The following is a 22,315-nucleotide window of genomic DNA, read 5'->3' as shown; positions in this document are numbered from 1 at the left end:
AAGGCTCAAGAGATTAAATCCTAGGATTCTGACGGAAGCCGACGGTTTCCCGTTTTTAGGTTCCCGGGATATTTCAGAATGCAAGAAATGCCGCAAAGGAGGGCTGCCAAAAATGTGCTGTGTTCGTTTTCGTAACTGTGTGCGTACCCTCAGAGGTGATGCCAATGTCCTGTGGCGGATGGAAGCCTGAAGACGACCCTCCCGCCCCCTCCCCAGCCCTTGAACTCATTACCTGCTAGGAACAGAACAGAAGTGAACCAAAGACATGGAGAAATTGCTGAACCGCAAAGATGGTGTTTGTTTCTAATATTTATTTTTCTGGTTATAAAAGTAATACATGAAGAGCACTGGGCAGGGAGAGGTTTTGAGTCCTGCAGGCTCTAGACAGGTCACTTCTCAGAACTTCCATTTCCTCTTCTGGGAAGCAGGATAAGGCACCCTGCCTTGCCCACTCCACAGAGGGCAGCACAGATCAAATGAGATAACACAGGGAAAAAGTACTTGGTAAAGTGGAAAGTGCTGACAAATGGAAGGGGTTAGTGTCACCACCCTCAGCTGAGGTAGCACCAAGGCCCGAGCTCCTGCCCCTCCCTAGCCCCTAATGCACACACGAAAATGGGGCCACTGCAGCCTTGGTTTGATGGAGTGGGGGGAGGGGCTGTACAAATCTGCTTCAAGCCTGGCCAGATGGGGCCTCACTGGGATCCTTCCAGAACCGGGCATCAGCTGTGGCCAGCTGAATGAGAACCTTCTCCAACTCGGGCCCATCCTCTGGGAAGCGCTCGGAGAAGGATCGGATGAGACCAGCAGCAGAGGCCTCGTACTCAAGAAGCTGCACTTCTGAGCCTGGGGAAGAGACGGAGAGAAAACAGCAGCAAGGAAAGGTCTTAATAGGGAAGCAGAATTATCATCACCATCACCATCATCAGAGCTGCTAGTTCTTCCTGAGCTCTTACCATGTGCCAAAAACTGTTTCCCGTGTTTTAGGTTTATTATCTAATTTCATCCTCACAATAACCCTATGAGGAAGGAAACATTAGAGGGGGAATATTTAATGAATTTCTGTATTCATTAATTCATTCATTTAATAAAAGATTTATACCAGGTGCTATCCTAGGTGAAACAGACACAGTCCTTGGCTTACAGTCTGGCAATTGCTTCACCTCTGTCCGCTGTGGGACCTTGGGCAAGTTTCTCAACCTCTAAGCCTCAGTTTCCTCATCCGTAAAATAGGGGTGAGCACAGTGCCTCTTCTCTCAAGAAGCTATAGTGATTAAATACAATAATGCCATCTTACAACCAGCACGGCTGTGTACAGTGGTAGTGATGGTGGTGATGGTACAGGCCAAGGTTTGGCCTGAGGTTCGGCCTGGGGAGAGAGGTAGAAGTCACCCCAGGTAGCCTTCCCTGCACCCCTGGTTGGTTGTGGGCCTCTGTGCTTGAGTACGGCTGCACGGCCCCCACCAAAGAGGGCTCAGCAGTCCGTTACCTTCGAGGCGAGTGTTGGGCTGAACGATGAGCTTCCGAGATTCCTTGCGGAGCAGCACCGTGTCCCTGAGGGTGAGGAAGCACTCGGGGGGTGCATCAGTGACCGCAGCGTACCCCTCATACAGGGCCCGGCCGCCGGCCACGTCCCCTGTGGACTTCAGCACCTGCGGGATGGCAGAAGGAGTCAGTGCCTGGGTGGCGCCCACCTGCGTCCACGGTGCTCCTCCGGGGCCACAGCTGATGGCAAAACGCAGACCAACTGCTTAGCACAGAGTAAGTGCTCATTAAAATGTCTAGCGCATATTTATAAAGAACTAGACACCCACACAACCGCCGCCCAGCTTAAGTTAGTCCAACTGCCCTTCTGAGACCGCACCCTGCAGCCTGCGGCCTCCGGGCTGAGGAAACAGCCCTCAATTCTGTGCTTTTATTCCCGTTTCCCCTCAACCATATAGTATGTAAATTTTGCCGTGTTCTGTGATTTGCTTTATCTGCTGGAGCTACGTCTTAGATTCACCTGCGTTCATGCACGCAGCCCTAGTTCATACCACTGTACAGTATTCCACTTAAAACACACACCAGCCCAGCCGGTGTGGCTCAGCGGGTGAGTGTCAACCTATGACCCAGAAGATCACAGTCTGATTCCCGGTCAGGGCACATGCCCCGGTTGCAGGCTGGATCCCCAGCCGGGGGTGTGCAGGAGGCAGCCGATCAATCATCATCATTGATGTTTCTCTCTCTCTCCCCCTCTCCCTCTCTCTGAAATCAACAAAAATATATTAAAAACAAAACACACACACACACACCAGTGAACCTCTTCTACTGCTGATGGGTAGCCTGTGCTTTCAGTGCTGCTGGGATATCCTTGTATGACAAACTGCCCAGGAGACTCGATCTGGAGGCCGGTGACAGCACAACCTTACAGGCAATGCCCAGGATGTCCTCCGAAATCACACTGGCTCCCGGTCGGGGAAGCAGGTGGCAGTCATTGCTCCGCATGCCGGGCTGCTGCGGGCAGTTTTCATTTCTGCCAAGTGGGCGGGCATAAATCTCATGTGGTTTAACTTGTGCTTCCCTGATTACTAACGAGCTCTAACATCTTCCCATAAATTGGTGGCTTCTCGCTTTCCTCTTCTGTTCATGAGCTTTGCTTACTTTTCTGTTGCATTGTCTTTTCCTCTTCACTTTTAAAAAGTCCTTTATGTATTTAGGCACTAGCCTTTGTTCACATAAATGTGATAAATACCCTTTCCTATATGGTAACTTGTACTGAACAGAAGTTATTTCTGATGGAGTTAAAGGGATCAGTCTTTTCCTTGATGGCTTTGCTTCTCCTGTTTGGAGAAACTCACCTCCACCCTGAGGTCAGTTTAAATCTTTCCCTTTCATATGTAAGCCTTTACCCTCTGGGGCAGATTTTGTGTGTGGTGTAAGGAAGAAATCCAACTAGTCTCCATAAGGATAACCTGTTGTCTCGGCACCACTTACTGAGCGGTCCCTCCTTTCCCGTCCTCTGCAATGCCACCTCTGTCATAAGCCAAACAGTCGATGCCTGGTTTTTGGTTCTGTTCCACTGGTCAGCTTGTCCATTCCTGCCCCAGTGCAACCCTGAACCCAGTAACCTTGGAAAATTTTTGATACCTAGGAGAACAAGTCTCCCAGCCTGTTCTGCTTCAGCAGTGTCTCGGCTCTTACTCAGTCCTCTATGCTTCCACCTGACTTCTAAAATCAGCTTGTCAAGTTCCATGAAAACCCTCTTGGGACTCGATCCAACCTTGCTGAACCCATGAATTTCAACAACCTGCCTGCAGATTCTTTTGGCTCGTCTATGCAGACGGTCCTACCACTGCAGAAAGATGAGTTTTGTTTCTTCCTTTGTGAGGCCTAAACTTTTCATTTACTTTCCTTTTTTCCTTCCGAAAGCTAGGACCTTCAGTACATTTAATCAGAAGTGGAAATAGGGAACATTTTTTTTCTGTTTCCTTATTTTAAAGGGAAGTTTTAGTGTTTCACCAGATGCCATTTATTGTTTTTTTTTATTTTGGGGGTGGGGCATTATCAGTTACAAAAATTCTTCTCACCTTTGAGCTTTCTACAAGTTTTTATCATAAATGCATATAAATTAATTTCAAGAGCTTTTTATAAATCTATTGAGATGATGATCATGGTTTTCCCCCTTTAATTTATTAATATGGTGATTTTCATAAATACAGTATATTTTCTAATGTTAAATAAACCTTGCATTTCTAGGATAAACCCATTGGACAGATGAGAAAAGCGGAGCCCAGAGAGGAGAAGTATGTTGCCCCAGTTACAGGCTGGTGAGTACTGGCACCAGAACCCCAAAAGGCCTCCCAACTTCCTGAAAGGAGAGCAGGGCTGTGTTGACTGTTGTCCTTTCCTCCTGCACTCACCAAGCTCTAGGCTTCCTTCTGTCCCTCAACCCAAGCTCATTCTAGTCCTAAGACCATCCTTTGTGCTTTTAGCTTCTGCTCTCAGAGTTCTTGGCACTGAAATGCCACCTCCTCCAAGAAGCCTTCCCTGATCACCCAGGCTAAAGTGGCTCTGCAATCTTACTCGCTAGCACATCTCACTCTGCAACCTCAATTTCCCCTCCAGTCTCACTCGCTGTCACATCACCCAGTTTTATTGCCCTGACAGCTCTTGTCATGACCTGAAATTATCTTGTTCACGTCTGTCGTCTGCCACCCCTCACTACAATATAAGAAACTGCTCACAGCGTATTCTCAGTGCCTGGCACATGGTAGGTAACTCTCAGTGTACAGACTTGCAGAGCGAATGAATGAAAAAATCCATAAATCAATCAAGAGGCTATGAGGCAGTGCTAGAGGGTAGGGAAATAGAGTGAGGGGACTCCAAGGCGAGGGGACTCCAAGGCAAGAGGCCTCCACTTACCTGGAGCCTCTGCTTACCTGGAGCCTCCGTAGGAACCGTTCCAGGGCAGGCTTGCCCACCGACCGGATCTTGTTGCGGTCAAGGCGGACCCGGGCATCCGGCCGTCCATCTGAGCCTGTGGTGGGGGTGACGGTAACAAGTCCCTCGCCAGCCTCCAGCAAGACCCTCAGGATCACAAACCGGGCCTGCATGTGGGCCTGCAGGGGCCAGGGAGAAAGGAGTCATTTGCAGCCCCCAGACAAGATGTATTAAATGTTTGCTCTGAGGCCTGATATATAGCACATGCTCATTAACTGTCAGTTCCTCTTACTCTTTTAGTCTCTTCTTTTCTGCCTATCCCTCTTCCCTCACACGCCCCCTCCTTCCTCTGCTCATAAGGGAGCGCAGGCTGCCCTGGAGGACAGGGAGACCATTTCCAGGCAGGACCTGTGCACCCTCCTGCCACCCGTATGCCCTCTGCTGCCCCAAACTCTGCCCTCATGACAGCAGTTATCCCCAAGTAACCTCTCCACGCGGACCCCAGGCACTTTCTCCTCCACAGTTTTGTTTGCATTCAACAGACGACCAAGAGGGCATCATTATTCCCAGTTTACAGATGACAAAACAGAGGCCCAGAGAGGCAAAGTGACTTGCTCAGGGTCACACAGCTGCTAAGGGAGAGCAAGGACTCACTCAGATCCAAGTTTCCTGACTCTAAAATGTGAGTTCTTTTGATGATGTAACATTGCCTCCTTAAAGCATGCTTGCTTGACTTTTAAAACATTTCTACTGCTTACCCTGTTCCCAAAGGGCATCTCAAAACCGAGCAGTCTCGCCTGACAGCTCTGGAGGCAGACGCTTGGATCTGAATCCTGGCTCTGCTACTTACCAGCAAGTTACTTAATCTCTTTGTGCCTCAATCTCCTCATCTCTAAAATGAGAGCAATAATAGTACCTACCTCCCGGGGTTGGTACTGGGAACAAATGAGTTAATTCATGGAAAGTGCTCAGAACTGTGTGTGGCACGGAGTCAGTCCTATGAGTCATCTATTAGGAGTCATAATAAAGCATCTCATTTGATCTGCCCTCAAAGGTGGGCAGGGAGATTATTACTCCTGTTTCACAGACAGACACTGAGGCTCACAATAGTGATGTGACTTGTCCCCATACGCGGTGGAGTCTGAGATTAAACCCAGTCCATGTGCCTCGTAGGTCGTCCCATCCCTGTACCCAGAATCCTGATCCTGGCCCTCACTTCAGGCTCCCTCCCGAGGGCTCCCCGGGGCCCCACCTGTCTCCAGTTGGAGGCCTCAGGGGTGTAGAACTCCAGAGCGAGCAGCCCGGCCCGAACCATGTTGAGCCAGTTCACGTAGATCACATCTTCCGCGTCGGCCCCCTCGAAGCCAAAGATCCTGGGGGAAGAGGGTGGAGGCAGGGGGGTCAGAGGCTGCCTGGGCCCTACCCTCCCTGCGACCCCCCCTCTGCCCAAAGAGGAGGCCACCCCACGCCTGCCACTCGTACTCCAGCACTTGGGGGTGGAGGCAGAGGTAGAGGCCCACGCTCTCGGCCCGGCACTCTTCGTAGCTGGAGGCAATGGTGCTGAACTTGCTGTCCCAGGTCTCCCCGCTCCGGTACCAGCTCTGAATCTGGGAGGCGAGGCCCAGGAGGCAGGTTTAGGGGCGGCCGCCACCCCACCTGTGCCCACCCTCCCTGCACCCTGGGCTCCGCTGAGGCCACCCTCACCTGCTCCCCCGTCTCTGGGTTGACCACTGTCTTCTGGTCAAAGTTGAATGCTCCCTTCTCATCCTGCAGAAGGGCCATTGACACGGGCGTGTGAGGAAGAGGTGCCCAGCTCAGAGCCCACACTCTCCCAAGTCCTCACCCCGCACCCTCCAGTCATCTCTTCTCTGCAGCTCTGTGCTGGCCGCACATAACGGGCATTACTCAGCTTGGGAGAAAGCCTATCCTGTCTTTTTTATATCCCCTGAGTGGGTGTCGCGGGGGCTGGAGCCACTCCGGCCAGCTGGCAGGAAGAGACCGCTCTGGGGAGCAGCAGCTCCCTACAACGCCTGAAAATGTACAAGCTCTAGGGACTGCAGTACAAAGACAGACAGTACTACAGCCTCAGGCCCACAAGCATCAGTGACTGTCCCCTGCCAGCCTCTTTGTCCCCAGGGCCGCCTGAGTCCCACCCTCAGGGCCGGCTTCCTTGGCATGAGCCCAGCAATCCAACTGTGGGGGAGATTCTGCGGTGGGGGGACCTCAGCTGGACTGTCTCATTCAATCCTTGGAGCTGCCGGGACATCTTGGGGAAGGAGGAGACAGGGACTTCACTGCTTAAGGGGCCATATTTGTCACCTGACCCAAAGCCCCTGAAGGCAAAGACTGGAGCAGCTTCACCCCGGAGCAGGGCTGATGCTGGGGAAGGGGAGCTGTGGGCCTGCGCCTGGGGGCTCACCTGCCGCATCCTTACCTGCACGAAGAGCTTGCCGCTGCCGTGGCCCAGCAGCTCGTGCAGACCCACCTGCACATCAAAGGAGGGCCCTTTCCAGCGTATGTAGAGGTCCTGCAAGACAATCAGAGCCCCATACTGTCCCCTGTGCCACCACAGCCACACAGCCTCACAAGCCGAGGGCCCATCAGGATACAGGTTTAGTAGAGGCCTAGGACACCCCAGGCTCCACACTGGGCACCGCAACAGCCCGGCAGGAATGGACTGCCTCCCCTTTTTGACAGGTGAGGAAACAGGCTCCGAAGTCACACTGTCATGTGGCCAAGAAGCAGCAGAGCCAGGACGGAAACCGGGCTCCCCACCTGCGCTGGGTGGTCTGCCCTCCTGGAGGCCAGGCCAGGCGCAGCCCCGTCCCTGTCCCTGGGCTGCCGGTGCCCACCTTGTCTTCCTCCTCCAGGAAGGTGAGCTTCTCCCGCTGGGTGGTGTAGGCCACGGCCAGCACGTTCCCCAGTGACACATTCTTAAAGCCTTCTGTCTGCCTCAAGTCATCATCTGGAGAAGGGGCGAAGGTCCAGGGTCACACACAAGGAATCCAGACAAGAGCAACAGGCTGGGATGGTGAGCAGAGCAAGGCAATTTGGAGGGGGAGGGGGTGACTGTGAATGGAGGCTCCAGGGGGCTTGGGGGATACTGTCATGGCTCGAGTGGCCTGAGGCCGGAGGAAGCTCACAGTTGGGGATGTTGATGCCAGCAGGAATGCCGGAGCCAGCAAAGGTGAGAACATCCAGGGAGGTGAAGTCTGGGGTGAGGAACTTGTCCTTCTCGAAGGCTGGGGGCCAGGGCAGCTCCTTCAGCAGCTGCTCCGCACTCGCCACCAGCCGCTCGAACTTGGCACTCATGGCCTTGTTCACCATGGCCACGAAGCCTGCGGGGGAGAGGGGGCTGTGGGCTGGCAGGGTTTGGGAGGGGTCCTCACCCTACTCAACCCCTCTACACTCCAGGCTTCATGCAATGAGTGCACGCCCACTGCGTGCAGGGACCCTGTGCTGGCCACCGGGGAGAGCGGTGACCCAGGGCTAGGTCCTGCCTTCATGATGGTCACTGCCCGGGGTGGCTGGAATTGGAGAGAAGGGCTTCACTGGGTAACATCTGAGATGGGTCTTAAAGGAGTCTGCGGGGAGTACGTGGGGGGGGTGGAGAGGCCGGATTCCCAGCGGAAGGGACTGCAGGACAAACACAGGCGCTCTTCTTTGCGGGGAGCTGTGCGCTGTCCTGCTGGTGAGAGCACCTGGCTTGTGTTGGCCTCACAGAAAACGTGTTCTGTGGGTGTAATTCTGGAAACACTGCTGAGTCAGAAGCTCTAACTACATAAATCAACAGGACCAGTCCCAGCCCTTCTGTTCAGCAGCCTCTCAACTGTGACCTGCGGTGACCTCTGGAGGGGAGTGACAGGGGAGTGACACAGGCAAAGGTAGTAAAGGAGGAATTTCACATTTCAGCTTGAGGCTGCTGAGGAGGCCCAAGGGTCTCAGCCCTCAGAGCAGCCCTGGTGAATCAGGCCCCGTGCAGGAAAGCTGCAGCTGTGCACACCTGTCGCTCCCTCAGGCCCTTGGCCCGCCAGCTCCCTTACGCCTCTTCGTGGGCCTGGATCTATGGGCTCAGATCCAAGGCCCCCATTGGCTACTGGGGCTTTCCTCTCTCCTCCCACATTAATCTCTCTGGCTTCTGGCAGTTGGATGCTCCAGACTCTATGTCCAGGAGCTTGGCAGAGACAAGTCTAAATCCTCAGGCTGGATGCCCTGCCTTGCACAGGTGGGTACTGTGGGAGGGGTGGGCATGGGGGCGGAGGCAGCCTGCCACCTGCCCTGGGACGGCATCAGCAGAGTCAAGTTCACAGTTATGCTCCAACCACCCAGCGCTTTTATGTGCCTGGCATTGTGCTGAGCAGTATGCATATAACATCTCACTGCCCCCGTCCCCTGACACCAGAAGGGAGTGACTGATGCCCAGACATGGGGTTAATTGGCCCGAGGTCACATAGCCGGTGCGTAGCAAAGCCAGGCTTGGAACAGACAGAGCCTGTGTCTGGCCCAGACACCAGAGGCGGCACCAAAGTGGCTCAGAGCCAAGGCACCTGGGTTCAGCCACCCACCCACTGTGCCTCAGTTCCCACATCTGTAAAGTGAGGTTAGAATTCCTCACAGGATAATGGTGTCTAATGAGCTAATATAGGTAAGTGCCCTGTACACGGCACATCATCCATGTTGGCAGTTGTCACTGTTATTATTACTGCCAAGGGGAAAGGGGAGACCCCTCAGAGGACACAGGGAAAGGGTTTCCAATCTGACCTCCCGCCTCCCAGAAGTTACCTTCAAACTCTCCACGGGAACCGAAGGGGTCTCGGTAGCTCTCAATGAACCCGATGTAACTGGGGGAGAGAAGGGCAGAGATGGAGGAGGGGTGGGCAGGAAGGGTGGGGCAGGGTGAAGGCTGGGCCCCTCACCTCTCCACAATGGGGCCTTTGTCCTGGATCCAGAAGCGGGAGCCTCTCTTGTGGGCTTCAATGGAGCCCTGGGTGAAGCTTTCTATGTACTGGGCCAGCATCTGCTCCTGGTGGCTGTTGGCTGCATACGTCTGGGGGTGAGCAGGGGTTGGTCAGCCTCAGGCCACCCACCCACCCCCTATCCCCCTTTGCTGCCCAGGGGTCTGGAGCCCACACACCTCAACCCCCAGTCAGCCCTACCTTGGCTTTCTCCAGGTGCTCCACCACCTTCTGGAGGATGGGTGCATAGTCCCCCCGGGTCACCTGGAAATGGCTCCCCTGGAATTCGTGGCTCTTCAACTTGGAAGTCATTTCAGAGTCTAGAGCAGACTCTGAGGGGAAAAAGGGGGATCGCTCAGGGAAAAGGCGAGTGTAAGACACCCCAGCAGGCTTCTAACCATGACATGTTTACCTAAGCTCTTCCATGGCTGCCCACTGCCTACAGAAATTAGTATAAACTTTCATCTTAAAAAGTAAATATATTATGTAACATGAAACGTTCTAAGTGTTTTACATGTGGCAACTCATTTAAGCTTCACAGCAATTCTGGGGGAGGAGGAAAATTATTATCTCCATTTTACAGATGGAGAATCGAAGGCATCAAGAAGTTAATTAAATTTTCTAACGTCACACAGGCAGCAAATGGCAAGCAGGATTCAAACCCAATGTGTCAGATTGTATTTTCAAAAGACAGCCATACCCTAGATGTAATGACAATGGTCCTTATAGGGAGACAAGAAGATAAATGGGAAGTAGGTGTGGTAAGAGAAGAAAGAAGTTGGAGAGACTGAGGAAACACCATGAGCCAAAGAATGCAGGCAGCCTCTAGATGCCGAAAGAGACTAGGAAACAGAACCGCCCCTCCCAACCCCCAAGGCTCTAGAAGGAACTGGAGTCTTATTTTAGACTTTGGCCCTTGACCACAGGGATTGGTTCACAGATAAATATGGGACCCAAAATAGAGAAATTAGAGCCACTCCTGGACCTTATTAAGAAAATTCCGAGGGAAAAGGACCCTCCTTCTGCTGGAATGGCCAGGATTGTGGCCAGCAGTGATAGGGGAGGCGCACGTGATAGAAATAGAATCGCTGTTGTTTAATAGCTACTCACTATAAAGAGATTTTTTTTACAGACCCTGGGAAACTGGAGGATGCGTTGCAAAAGGAAGAACAGGCCCTGGAGATAAGGCAGCCAGAGCCCAGATCAAGGACGGGACCTGTCTGAAGGGAGACAGTGTTCGGTGCTAATCTTTGCAGCGTTCCGGGGCTAATCTTTGCAAGGACACTGAAAGGCGGCAGACCCTGGGAACTCACTAACCAGATTTTCCCCCACCCACTAATCCTATATAAGAGCTTATTTGAAATGAAATGTCAGAGCAGACTTTTCTGGGTGTTACACTTGCCATTCTCCTAGATTGCCAGCTACCTGATAAATAAAATGCACCATAAAGATTCAACCTCGCCTTGCCGGTGTGGCTCAGCGGTTGAGCATTCCCGATGAGGGCACATGCCCGAGTTTCGGGCTCGATCCCCAGTGTGGGGGGCATGCAGGAGGCAGCCAATCAATGGCTCTCATCATTGATGTTTCTAGATCTCTCCCTTTCCCTTCCTCTCTTCGAAATCAATAAAGATATATATTTTTTAAAATGATTCAACCTCGTCTCTACTTTTTGACTCTGGTTGCAGCGGGCAGCTCAGGCCCTTTTGTGTCCAGTATCAGCAGGACTGTGGGAGAGCAGCCTGCTGTGGATGCAGCCAGACAGCCCAGTCAAGAGATGGAGAGAGACATTTTCTGAGACGACTGTGTGTCTGACGCCTTCATACTCTGAGCTTCTTAATTACCCAAGTCTGTAAAGTCCCCTTTTGGTTTAGGCAAATTTGAAATAGGTTTCTTCACTTGTAACCAAAGAGTTCTGATCAACAAAGCCCTTAAAGGTAGATTTGGGCTTTATCCTGAGGGTACCTTGAGAGATATTTAGGAAACAGAGTCAAGGAGCTCACCTGTGCCAAGCACAGAAGCCAGCCGCACCTCATAGCAGGGCTTCCCATCCTGGTCGACCTTCTTGAAGAGCCGTGTGTTGTAGGCACTGAGGTTCTGGAAAAGACCAGCGCAGGGGTTTGGAGGACAGTAAGTTTAGATAGGGCTGTGGGGGAGGGGGAGGAAGAGTGCTAGGACCTCTTCAGACCTACCCGAGTCAGCTGGGAGGGGAGAGAGCCAGGGCAGACTCTCCTGCTCTGTTCAGTGCACTGAGCACTAACTTTTACTAAGTACTGACTTGACTGCCAGTCGAGGTTACTGCATAACCTCAGCTAACTCAGGGCTGCACAAGACAGGCCCCATTTCACGGACAAAAAAACTGGTCACACAGCTGCTGAGCGGCTGAGCTGGGAGGTGAACCCCACACGTGACTCCCCTGAGGCTGTCATATGGCTCTTCAGCCTGGGGTGGAGTGGGGGGCATTTTCATTGCAGCCAGGCTGACTCTTAGACAAGGACCCTCAAGTCTTCTCTACCTCAAGGACCCAAACTGAGACCCAGCAGGAAGTGCCAGTGGCAAGGGGGCCCCATCAAACCACTGCCCTAAGTTCCCCAAACCTGTGAGTCCAGAAAGTCTTGGGCCAATTTGGCATCTTCCATGGTACAATTCCCAGAGAAATAGGTGGTGATGCCCTGTGGGGAAGGGGGCAGATGGAAAGGAGTTGCTGAGGTCCGGGGCTGCCGGGGCTGCTGGTCAATCTCTTCCCAGCGCACCCTCTCCAGCTCCAGGCTTCCTGCCTCTCCTCTCAGCAGCCTCCACCCTGCCCCCCTCCATTCCTTCCCAGGGGGAAAAACTGTAACACAAACAACAGAGGAATCAGAGGCCCATCTCCAGCCTCCTGCGGCTCTGCTCCAGCCTCTCAGGCAGACCCAACCCTAAGGCTGGTCATGTCGTTCACCTCATGCAGCTCTCAAGCAGCCTCCAGAGGTGGGAAGCCTGAGCCCCACTCCTTTCCTTCCCTCCGCAACTCCCTCTAGCTCTCAGCTCTTCCCTCCTTCCCTCCTGCACACAGCTTCCCAGGATGTCAGAAAGCATTCCATCCAACCTGCTTCCCATTTTATAGATGGCAAAACTGAGGCCTGCAGTGGCGAGCGGCTTTGCCTCAATAGCGTAAGGTAGAGTCCACTGACTGCCTGCCCATCAGGCCCCTTCTCTCCACACCACCAGGTGGCCTCAAAGGAAGCCCTCCACTCTCATGCTTGGTTGGGAGCCTTACCTCCTTCCCCAGCCCAAGGTGTCGAAGCCTCGGCTCCAGAGAGAACATGAGCTCCCCGCAGGTCTGCCAGAGGCCCCTGACTTCTTCTGGGTGCTGCTCTGCGGCCTTGCTCCCCAGGATCACGCGTTCCAGCTTCTCCTGCAGGGGAAGGAGTCCACTGGCCTGGCTACACTGCCCAAACCTGCCTCTGGAGCCTCATCGTCTGCCCCAAGCTCTTATCCCACAATCTAAGACCTTCCAGCGACTGATAGGCCAGCAGCGTTGGCACTGCCTGAGAAATATCGAATCTCGGGCCCTACCCCAGGCTTTTTGATCAGAAGCTGCATTTCTACAAGATTGCCAGGCAGTCCATGTGCACAGTGAAGGCCGGGAGCCCTGATGTAACAGCTGCCTGGGCTCTAGGTGGGCCAGAGCTCCAGTCCCAGGGACTCCCCATGCCCAGGCTTCTCTACTGTCCCGTGATAACCAACAGGCTCAATTTCTGCAAGTACCTACAGTTTCTAGAGCACTTTCACATCCCCCCCCTTGCCTGCTTCTTGGGTCAGCACAGCCAGGAGGAGGCTGCAGCACCCAGCAAGGCTGGGTGGCTGACCTGAGGTCACACAACGTGGCAGTGACAGAGTCAAGGCTCCACTCAGGGCCCCACTCCCACCCTGCCAGCCATGAAATCCCCACCTCCCCAGCCCTCCCTCAGCTCACCTTGGGCAGGTTGGGAACAAACTTGGTGTCGCCGAAGGACTTGTAGTTGCCCATGTTGGAGTAGACCCCTGCGGCATAGACCAGGAACGCCTGCGGGGAGGTGGGCATCAGACACCCAGAGGCACAGCCTCCAGCCCCAGGGAGGTTCCCTCCTGAGATGTTAACATCCAGATGAACCAGTATGGGTGAGGCTGGGAAATCTGGGGGCAGGATCCAGATCCTGAGACTCCCCCATCTAGCCCCAATGTGTTTTCACAGAGCAATCCACACACCCACTGTCCCGCCAAACTGGTCTCAGCATCATCCACCTTCGTTTCCACTCGCCCAGCATCCTCTCGGTCACCTTTAAGGCCCAGTTCGATCACCACCTCCTTATGCAGAAAGCCTGCTGTCCTCTGCCCCCAGCCTGGCAGTCAGCTGGCACCGGAAGCATCAAATGTCAGGGCTGGAGGGGTACTGGCCATCTACTTTATGGCTTTTGCTGCCCCCAAAAGCTAGTCTCTTTTTCCCCCCTGGCAACAAAACCTCACATCTGCCTTTGGGGGGGGAGGATCTCCCTTCCCCCAGTGCAGGGGTGGGAATCCGCTCTAGCTGGTAAGAGCCCTGCCAGCCCAGGTAATTTCCCAGGTGCAAAGAGCCTGTTCCATACTAGGGATCACTGAGCCTGGAGTCCCTGGAGCTCCCCTGCTGGGGTCAGGAAAGAATGCAAAGCTGAGAGATGAAGATGGTATCGCAGTGGTATCACTGAGCCCCTGAATCTAGCCGTGCCTGAAGCCTCCCCTAGCTCTGGACTTTTCAATTATGTCAGCCAATAATTCTCTCTTTTAAAAAATAGACTTTATTTTTTTTTAGAGCAGTTTTAGTTTCACAGAAAAATTAAATAGCAGGTACAGGATTTCCCAGGTATTCCCAAGCCCCCCACGTGCAGTCTGGCCCTTTATCAACATCCCCTGCTAGAGGGGTGCATTTGTTACAACTGCTGAGCCTGCACTGACCCATCATTATCCCCCAAAGACCACAGCTAAGATTAGGGTCACTCTGGGTGCGCATTCTCTGGGTTTGGGCAGGTGCATGACATATATCCATTACATATGATAGGTACATCACCCTGTATCACAGAGTAGTTTCACTGCCCTAAAAATCCTCTGTGCCTCCCCCTCCCTCCCCCCAATGCCTGGAGATCACTGATCCTTTTACTCTCCCCATAGTTTTGCCTTTTCCAGAACAGCAGATAGTGGGAATCGGACAGTGCGTAGCCTTTTCAGATTGGCCCCTTCCGTTTCATAATATGAATTTAGCTTGCTCCGTATCTTTTCTCGGCTTGACAGCTCATTTCTTTGTAGCAGTGACTAACATTCCATTGTCCGGACAGGCTACAGGTGATCGACTGGGCTCCTGGAGAGCATGTCAGTTGCTTCTGAGTTTTGGCAATTATGAATGAAGCTGCCAAAACATCCATGTGCAGGTTTTTGCATGGACATAAGTTTTCATATCCTTTCAGGTTTTCACCTTGGTAAATACCAAGGAGCACGATTGCTGGATTGTATGTTAAGAGTGTTTAGCTTTGCGAGAAGCTGCCAAACTCTCTTCCACAGTGGCTGTACCACCAGCAATGAATGAGAGTCCCTGCTGTTCCACATCCTTGCTAACATTTGGTGTTGTCAATGTTTTGGATTTTGGCCAATCTAATGGGTGTGTAGAGAGGTATCTCATTTCTTTTATTTGCATGTCCCTAATGACATATGACATGAAGCATCTTTCCATAGGCTTATTTGCCATCTGTGTATCTTCTTTGGTGAAGTATCTGTTAGGGAGTTTTGCTCACTTTTTAATTAGGTTGCTTGCTAGTTTTTTTTGTTATATTTTGGATAACAGTGCTTTATCAAAAAATCTTTTGAAAATATTTTCCCCGCCCTAGCCAGTTTGGCTCAGTGGTTAGAGCATCGGCCTGCGGACTGAAGGATCCAGGGTTCGATTCTGGCCAAGAGCACAGAATCTGGGTTGCAGTCTCAATCCTGGCCGCAGTCCAGGGGTCCATGCGGGATGCAACCATGTGGGATGCAACCAATCAGTGTGTCTCTCTCACACTGATGTTTCTCTCTCTCCCTACCCCCTCCACTCTCTCTGGAAAGCAGTGGAAAAGGTATCCTCAGGTGAGGATTTAAAAAAGAAAAGAAAAAGAAAATATTTTTCCCAGTTTGTGGCCTGTCTTTTCATTCTCATGAAAGTGTCTTTCACAGAGCAGAAATGTTTAAATTTTAATGAAACCCACCTTATCAATTATTTCTTTCACAGATCACACTTTGTGGTGTATCTAAAAAGTTATCTCCATCCCTAAGGGCATAGATTTTGTCCATTGCTATCTTTTAGTTTCAGTTTTGCATTTAACACCTAAACCTGTGATCCATTTTGATTTTGTGAATAATGTAAAATCTGTGTCTAGTTTCAGTTTTTTGCATGTTGATGTCCAGTTGCTCCCACATCATTGGGCTAAAAGACTATTTTTGCTCCACTGTATTGCGTTTCTTCCTTTGTCAAAGATCAGTTGACTACATTTATGGGGGTCTATTTCTGGGCTCTGTATTCTATTCCATTGATCTGTTTGGATATTCTTTTGCCCATACCACAATGTCTTGATTACTGTCTTTATAATAAGTCTTGAAGTCAAGTGGTGCTAATCCTCCAACTTTGTTTTCCTTCACTACTGTAGTTGGCTCTTCTGGGTCTTTTGCCTCCATATAAACATTAGTGTTTCAATTTGTTAATACCGCAAAATAACTTGCTGGGATTTTTATTGGATTTGCTATAAATCAAGTAGGGAAGAAATAACATATTGACAATATTGAGCCTTCCTATCCATGAACATGGAACACCTCCCCATTTATTTAGTTCTTCGATATGTTTCATTACTTTTGTCGTTTTTCTCATATAGGTCTTAAACACATTTCATTGAACTTATAACTAAGTATCTCCTTTTTTTGTACTGTAGATGGTATTGCTTTTAATTTGAAATCCTTGTTCATTGCTGGTCTATAAGAAGGCAATTTACTTTATGGCCCGCAATGTGGTCTGTCTTGATGAATGTCCCATGTGAGCTTGAGAAGAATGTGTACTCTGATGTTGGATGAAGTAGTCTATAGATGTCGTACATATTCAGTTGATTTGATGGAATTGCTGAATTCAAATATGTCCTTCCTGGTTTTCTGCCTGCTGCATCTGTCTATTTCTGATAGAGGGGTGTTAAAATCTCTAACTATAATAGTGGATTTATCTATTTCTCCTTGCAGTTCTATCAGCTTTTGCCTCACATATTTTGATGCTCTGTTGTTAGACACATACAACATGTTGAAGACTATTATGTCTTCCTGGAGAACTGACTTTTTTATCACTTGTAATGCACCTCTTTATCCCTGATAACTTTCCAGACTCTTAAGTTTGGTCTTTCCAAAATTAATATAGCTACCCACTTTCTTTTGATTAGTGTTAGTATGGGATATATTTCTCCATCCCTTTTAATCTGTATGTGTCTTTATATTTAAAGTGGGTCTCCTGTAGTCAACATACAGTTGGGTCTTATTTTTTTGATCCACTCTGACGTCTTTAATTGATACACTTAAGCCAGTGACATTCAAAGTGATTACTAGTAAAGTTGGATCAATACCTACCATGTCTGTTTTTGCTTGTCCTAGTTCTTTGTTACTGTTTTTCTCTTCAATCTTTTTCTGCCTTTTGTGGTTCTTAACTGAACTTTTTATATGACTCTATTTTTTATCCTTTCTTAGCATACCAGTTTTATCTCTTTTTTTACTTTTTTTAATGGTTGCTCTAGAATTTGCAACATTTACAACTAACCCAAGTCTACTTTCAAATAACACTATACTGCTTCATGGGTAGTGGAAGTACCTTATCATAAAAAAATAATCCTAATTCCTGCTCCCCCCCCCATGTCACTGCTGTCATCTATCTCACTTATACATAGCATATATACATTTTACTTATATCCATATACACATATATAATTGAACACACTTTTGCCATTACTTTAAACAAGCTGCTATCTCTTAGATCAATTAAGAATCAGAAAAAGAAGCTTTTGTTTCACCTTCACTTATTCCCTCTCCAATGCTCTTCCTACATCTGCAATGTAGATAGGCATTTCTGACCTCTATCATTTCCTTCTCTCTAAAGAACTTTTAACACTTCCTGTAAAGCAAGTTTACTGGCAATACATTTCTCAGTCATTATTGTCTCAGATTTTTCTTCTGTTCCTTTCTCCCTTCCCCTTCTGGTATTCCCATTACATATACATTACACCTCTTACAGTTGTCCCACAGTTCTCAGATATCCTATTCTGGTTTCCCACCCCCATCTTTTTTCTCTTTGCTTTTCAGTTTTGGAGGTTTCTATTGAGATATTCCCAAACTCAGAGATTTTTGCCTCAGCTGAGTCCAGTCTCTTAATAAACCCCTCAAAGGCATTCTTCATTTCTATTACAGTGTCTTTGACCTCTAGCATTCTGGGTTTTTTTCTTAGAATTTCTACCTTTCTGTTTACATTGACCATCTTCCTTTCATGTTGCCTATTTTATCCATTAGAGCCCTTAACATACCGATCATAGTTGTTTTAATTCCTAGTCCAACATCCCAGCCATATTTGAGTCTGGTTCTGATGTTTGCTCTGTCCTTTGCCTCTGGACTGAGAATTTTGCGTGTGCTTCTCAGTCCCATGTCCCTGCCTCCCCTTTAGGTGGGATAGGATGGTTAGAGCAGGCTGGAGTTGGTTATTTCCCTTCCCCCAGGTCAGTTATGTTCTGATTAAACCCTAGCATAATGTTCTGGTTAAACAGTTTCTCCTGAGGGTAGACCATGTTAAGAACAGAATGTTTAGCACATTTCAAAAATGGTTCCTTCTTGCCTCCTCCTGCCAGTGGCACGAGGGGCTTTACCTCTGAAATTCATAGTGAGAACAAAATCAAGTTCCTGGAGGTAAAATCCCCAAAGTGTGGGGGCCCCCTTATAACTGGGTCCCTCTGAGTTTTTTAAAACTCAAGAGTCATCTACACTGCGTGTATAGCAAGTCGTCAATTATAGCTCGGGTTTTTCTACCCCAGCACTGGTTCCAGTGGAGGTTTCTGCTCATGAACTTTTGCTCTGAGAAGTTGTAAGTCTCTGTACCTGCCTGTCTCTCTCCAATTTGGGGGACAACAGTTTGTCATGTGACCTCATTCTCTTAATGATCTAAGAAGAGCTGTTCATTTTCAGTTTGTCCAGCTTTTTATTTGTCATTAAAAGAGACTGGCAACTTCTAAGCTCCTTACATGTGGGGCCAGAAACTAGAAATTATGATTCCCTTTTTCATTTAAGCTAGTTTGAGGTGGGCTTCTGCTTCTTACAAAGGAATCCCACTGAAAATAGTAATACTTGGGTAGCGCTTTTCCACTTATAAGCACTTCCCCAGCTTTTAGCTCTTTTGATGAGTAAATGAAGGCCTAGAGGTGGGATGTGATTATGAAAAGTTCAAAAAAGATGGAAAAAACAGCCTGGGCCTCAGCTCAGAGATAAGCAATCCAATCCCTTTATTTTACATATCGAAAGACAAGCCACAGTCTCATACATTCTCGGTGAAGCTTTTTTAGAAGATGATCTGGCAGCACCAATCAATGGTAAGTGGACAGAGCCTTTGCCCCAGCAATTCTACTTTCAGAAATAGATCCTACTCACACATGTGCACAGATATGTTCATTGTGGTACTGTTTATAGGAACCGGGACAATTAAATGTCCAGCAATAAAGAAAAAATCATATTGACTATAGTGTGCACTGCTGCGGAATGCTGCACAGCCAATAAGAATGAGGTGGATTTCTATGCACCCCACGAAAGTTTTCCAAGACATGGTGGTCAGTGGAAAAAGCAGAGCTCAGAACATGGAGAAAATTATCTCATTTATGTAAAAGAGAAAATAAGGAACTGACATGTGCGTGTGGAAGTACGTAATAGAGAGTATTGAAAAGGCTGGATACCCTGCCGTCCTCAGTGGTGACCTCTGGGAAAGGCACTGATAATGAATGATCTTTGTGTTTTGTTTATTGTCTTTCTGCATTGTTGTAATACATTAAGAATGCAGGTGTGGCTCAGTGGGTTAGAGCATGGTCCTGTGCAATGGAAGGTCACGGGTTCAATTTCTGGTCAGGGCACATACCTGGATCACAGATTCGATCTCAGCCCTGGTCCAGGAGTGTGGGAGGCAACCAATCAATGTTTCTCTCTCACATTGATGTCTCTCTCTCTCTCTCTTCCTCCCTCCCTTCCTTCCACTCCCTCTGAAATCAATGGGAAAAAATATCCTCAGGTAAGGATTTAAAAAAATGCATTTATGTATTACTTGGCCAATAGACCCACAAACAAACAAAAACCAGGGACAGGAAGAATATTCTGCCCAGGGACACAAAACACAATAAAGGGAGACCTGGTCCAGACACAGATGTGATTCCTAACCTGGACTCATTCTTCTACCATCGGAGTCTCCTGCTGTTTCCTTTAGTCACAGCCTTTTTATAATCACAGCAGCCACACTTTATCTTGAAGTCGGGTCACCACAACTCCAAAAGGTATAAACTACCCTCATGCATATTTGTAGATGAGAAGACTGAGGCTCCAGGAGGAAAGTTCCAGTATTTGTAATTTTGGGTCTTAATCCAAAGAGAGAGAAAGACCTTTGTATTTCTGCTTCCTGATCCCTCCCACCCACAAACCATTTAAAAAATGCAGGTTGGCCTGAAAGAACTGACCTGATACTCCTCCTCAGAAAGGCCCTCAGCCAGGGCGTGCTGGCGTAGCTGGTCAGGATCCTGGGCACGGAAGAGGCGGCTGAGCAGGGCATAGATGTACGGGGCCTCGGGGGAAGTCTGCAGCAGCACAGCCAGGCCTCCATACCAGGCGGCGCGTGACAGGTGGTGGGCATAGAGGCGCTCTGTGGGCGACAGCAGGCGGAAGGCCTCCCGGCAGTCCAGGCTAGACACGCCGATGTCATTGGGCAGGATGTACTGGGTGTCCGCCATGGGTCCTGCTGAGAACCATTACCATCATCACAGCCATCATTTACCCCACATCAACTGCACACCTGGCTCTGCACTCTCATGACTTCATTTAATCCTCCCAAAAGCCCATGAGGAAGGAAATGCCATTGTACCCATTCACCATGTAAACTAACTGAGGCTCAGAGAAGGTTAGGTGACTCACCCAAGGAGATTACATTGGTGGGCCATATTTGGCCAGTGGCTCCTCAACTTTAAATATTGAATCCAACTACCTAGTCTTACAGATGGGGAAACTGAGGCCCAGAGAGGTTAGGAGCTTTGCCTAATAACACAAGGCAAGGGTCAGATGCAGGGATCTGCATCTCTAGACTCCCAGCCCAGGTTCCTCTCTGGCTACCCCCTTTCTGACCTCCTAGCCTCCTCTTCAAAATTCTCCTGCATGTTCTTCAATTCCATTCACCGCTATGTTCACAAGGACAGAGTCCAAGGCTACCAGCTGGAAGACCCAGGTTCCAATCCTGGCTCAGCCCCAGACTCCTAAAATCAAGTCAACTGTTTCATTTCTTTTCACTTTTCTGTGCCTCAGTTTCCACCTCTGTACAGTGGGGGTGATAACAACCCCAACCTCACCAGGTGGGTGTGCAAATTAGATAAGGTCACACCTGGTGGAATGTATCTACAGCGGTTAATGATTTTCCTGGTGCTCTTTTCCTCTCTCAGTGTTCCCAGGATCTGTCCCACTCTCAGTCGGTCCAGCATCCTCCTGCTCTCTCCCTGTGCTCGGCCAGGGGAGCTGCAGAGCCACAGAAGTTCAGAGCTGGAAGAAAACTCACTTTACAGATGGGGAGGCTGAGGCTTGGGGAGACCAAGCAACTTACGAAGGTCTCAGAGCCCCTAGGGACCCAGGGCATTCTCCACACCTTCCTCCCTTACAGGTAAAGTGTCTCCAGCATCCCCCGCCACTCCCGATGCTCCGCCCCAAAAGCACAACCACCCGGGTTCCGAAAGGGGTGTTAACCCTTTGCTGCGAGATCTTTCTTCAGCTTCTGGGCCTCGATGACTTTAGAAGGGCTACTGGATGGGGGGAAGAAAGGGAATGATCTTGCACCCGGTCCAGATTCGCCCTGTCCCCCAAGGATGACACACTGTGACCCAAAACCCGGGCGCCGCGCCTCACCTGCAGCAGCTGCTCCGATCGCAAACTCACTTCCTGCTTCCGGCTCCCCCATTCATTGGGGCTCCGCGAACTCCGCCCCCACCAGCCAATTGTCTGGCCTCGGGATTCAGATGGGCGTCGGCTCCAGCCAATAGGAGCGCGGAGGCGAGTTCCGCCTGGCCGCGGGCTCCCCGCTTCGCGACTCCACGGGGTCGCGGGGGGATGGCCCTGCGGCCTTGGCCTTTGTCCGCCCGCAGCGCTCGCGCGGGGGCGGGGACCTGCGTGGCGGGCCTGGGACTGGAAGGGCGGCCTGACAAAGTCCCCCTAGCGCGGGCGGGGCGGCATGGGTGCCACTCGCGGAGCACCAGGGAGCCCCGCCCCCGCCCCACACGGACGGCCCGACCCCGCGCTCCTTTGGGGCTTTTCCCAGTCCCTGACCTCAGTGTTCTGCAGGTGGGAGCCTGCACAGTGGGGGTGATGTGGCTCCCCCTTCCTCACGGGACTCGATGGCCAGTGGGTGCAGGTTCCTTGGAGTCGGCCGAGCGCTCCAGGCAGGGGATCCAGGCTGCAGAAGAGCAGGCTGCTGCCGGGGCCGAGATGGTCCCCCCGGTGCCTGCACTACCACTGACCCACCGTGGGCAGAAAGGGGGGTGGCGGCAGCCGCTAAACATCTCTGAGCCTCAGTGTTTTCAGCACAAGGACGCGAGGGGCCTGGCAATTTCTTGGCGCTTGCCGGGCGCCTGATGGATGGGAAAGTCACCCGCGACCAGGAAGGCTGCCCGGGCACAGCCGGG

General features: G+C 50.5%; 1 protein-coding gene across 6 annotated transcripts; it reads right to left on the bottom strand.

Annotated features, from left to right (window-relative positions):
• Positions 1-294: 294 nt before the first annotated feature.
• Positions 295-21,629, bottom strand: DPP3 (dipeptidyl peptidase 3). Of its 6 annotated transcripts, none has more exons than XM_081155049.1 (18): positions 21,543-21,629; positions 20,117-20,394; positions 13,330-13,419; positions 12,631-12,768; positions 11,972-12,046; positions 11,378-11,471; positions 9,579-9,709; positions 9,339-9,469; positions 9,205-9,263; positions 7,566-7,760; positions 7,275-7,387; positions 6,857-6,949; positions 6,127-6,189; positions 5,905-6,029; positions 5,675-5,795; positions 4,422-4,601; positions 1,490-1,652; positions 295-846 (listed from the first exon to the last, which is right to left on the bottom strand). In XM_081155049.1, the coding sequence occupies exons 1-18, from the start codon at positions 21,592-21,594 to the stop codon at positions 674-676; spliced, it is 2,274 nt and encodes a 757-aa protein (XP_081011175.1). In that variant the 5' UTR covers positions 21,595-21,629; the 3' UTR covers positions 295-673. The 6 variants fall into 6 exon arrangements, with proteins under 6 accessions (XP_081011175.1, XP_081011176.1, XP_081011177.1 ...); XM_081155050.1 differs by having other exon boundaries at positions 20,117-20,391; positions 21,543-21,613; XM_081155051.1 differs by lacking the exon at positions 21,543-21,629 and adding an exon at positions 21,244-21,519 and having other exon boundaries at positions 20,117-20,391.
• Between the last annotated feature and the right edge of the window lie 686 nt (positions 21,630-22,315).

The sequence above is a fragment of the Miniopterus schreibersii genome, assembly GCF_964146895.1.
Source record: "Miniopterus schreibersii genome assembly, chromosome: 12".
Classification (NCBI taxonomy): Eukaryota; Metazoa; Chordata; class Mammalia; order Chiroptera; family Miniopteridae; genus Miniopterus; species Miniopterus schreibersii.
Note: the sequence above shows the minus strand (reverse complement) of the source record. Positions and strands in the feature narration are given on the sequence as shown.

Excerpts from the sequence above, each read along its gene's own strand:
- DPP3 (XM_081155049.1), bottom strand. The coding sequence starts at position 21,594 with ATGGGGGAGCCGGAAGCAGGAAGTGAGTTTGCGATCGGAGCAGCTGCT. Across the intron at positions 7,388-7,565 it reads TGGCATCAACATCCCCAACT|ATGATGACTTGAGGCAGACA; the intron begins GTGAGCTTCCTC and ends CCCCTTCTCCAG. Across the intron at positions 6,030-6,126 it reads ACCCAGAGACGGGGGAGCAG|ATTCAGAGCTGGTACCGGAG; the intron begins GTGAGGGTGGCC and ends CTCGCCTCCCAG.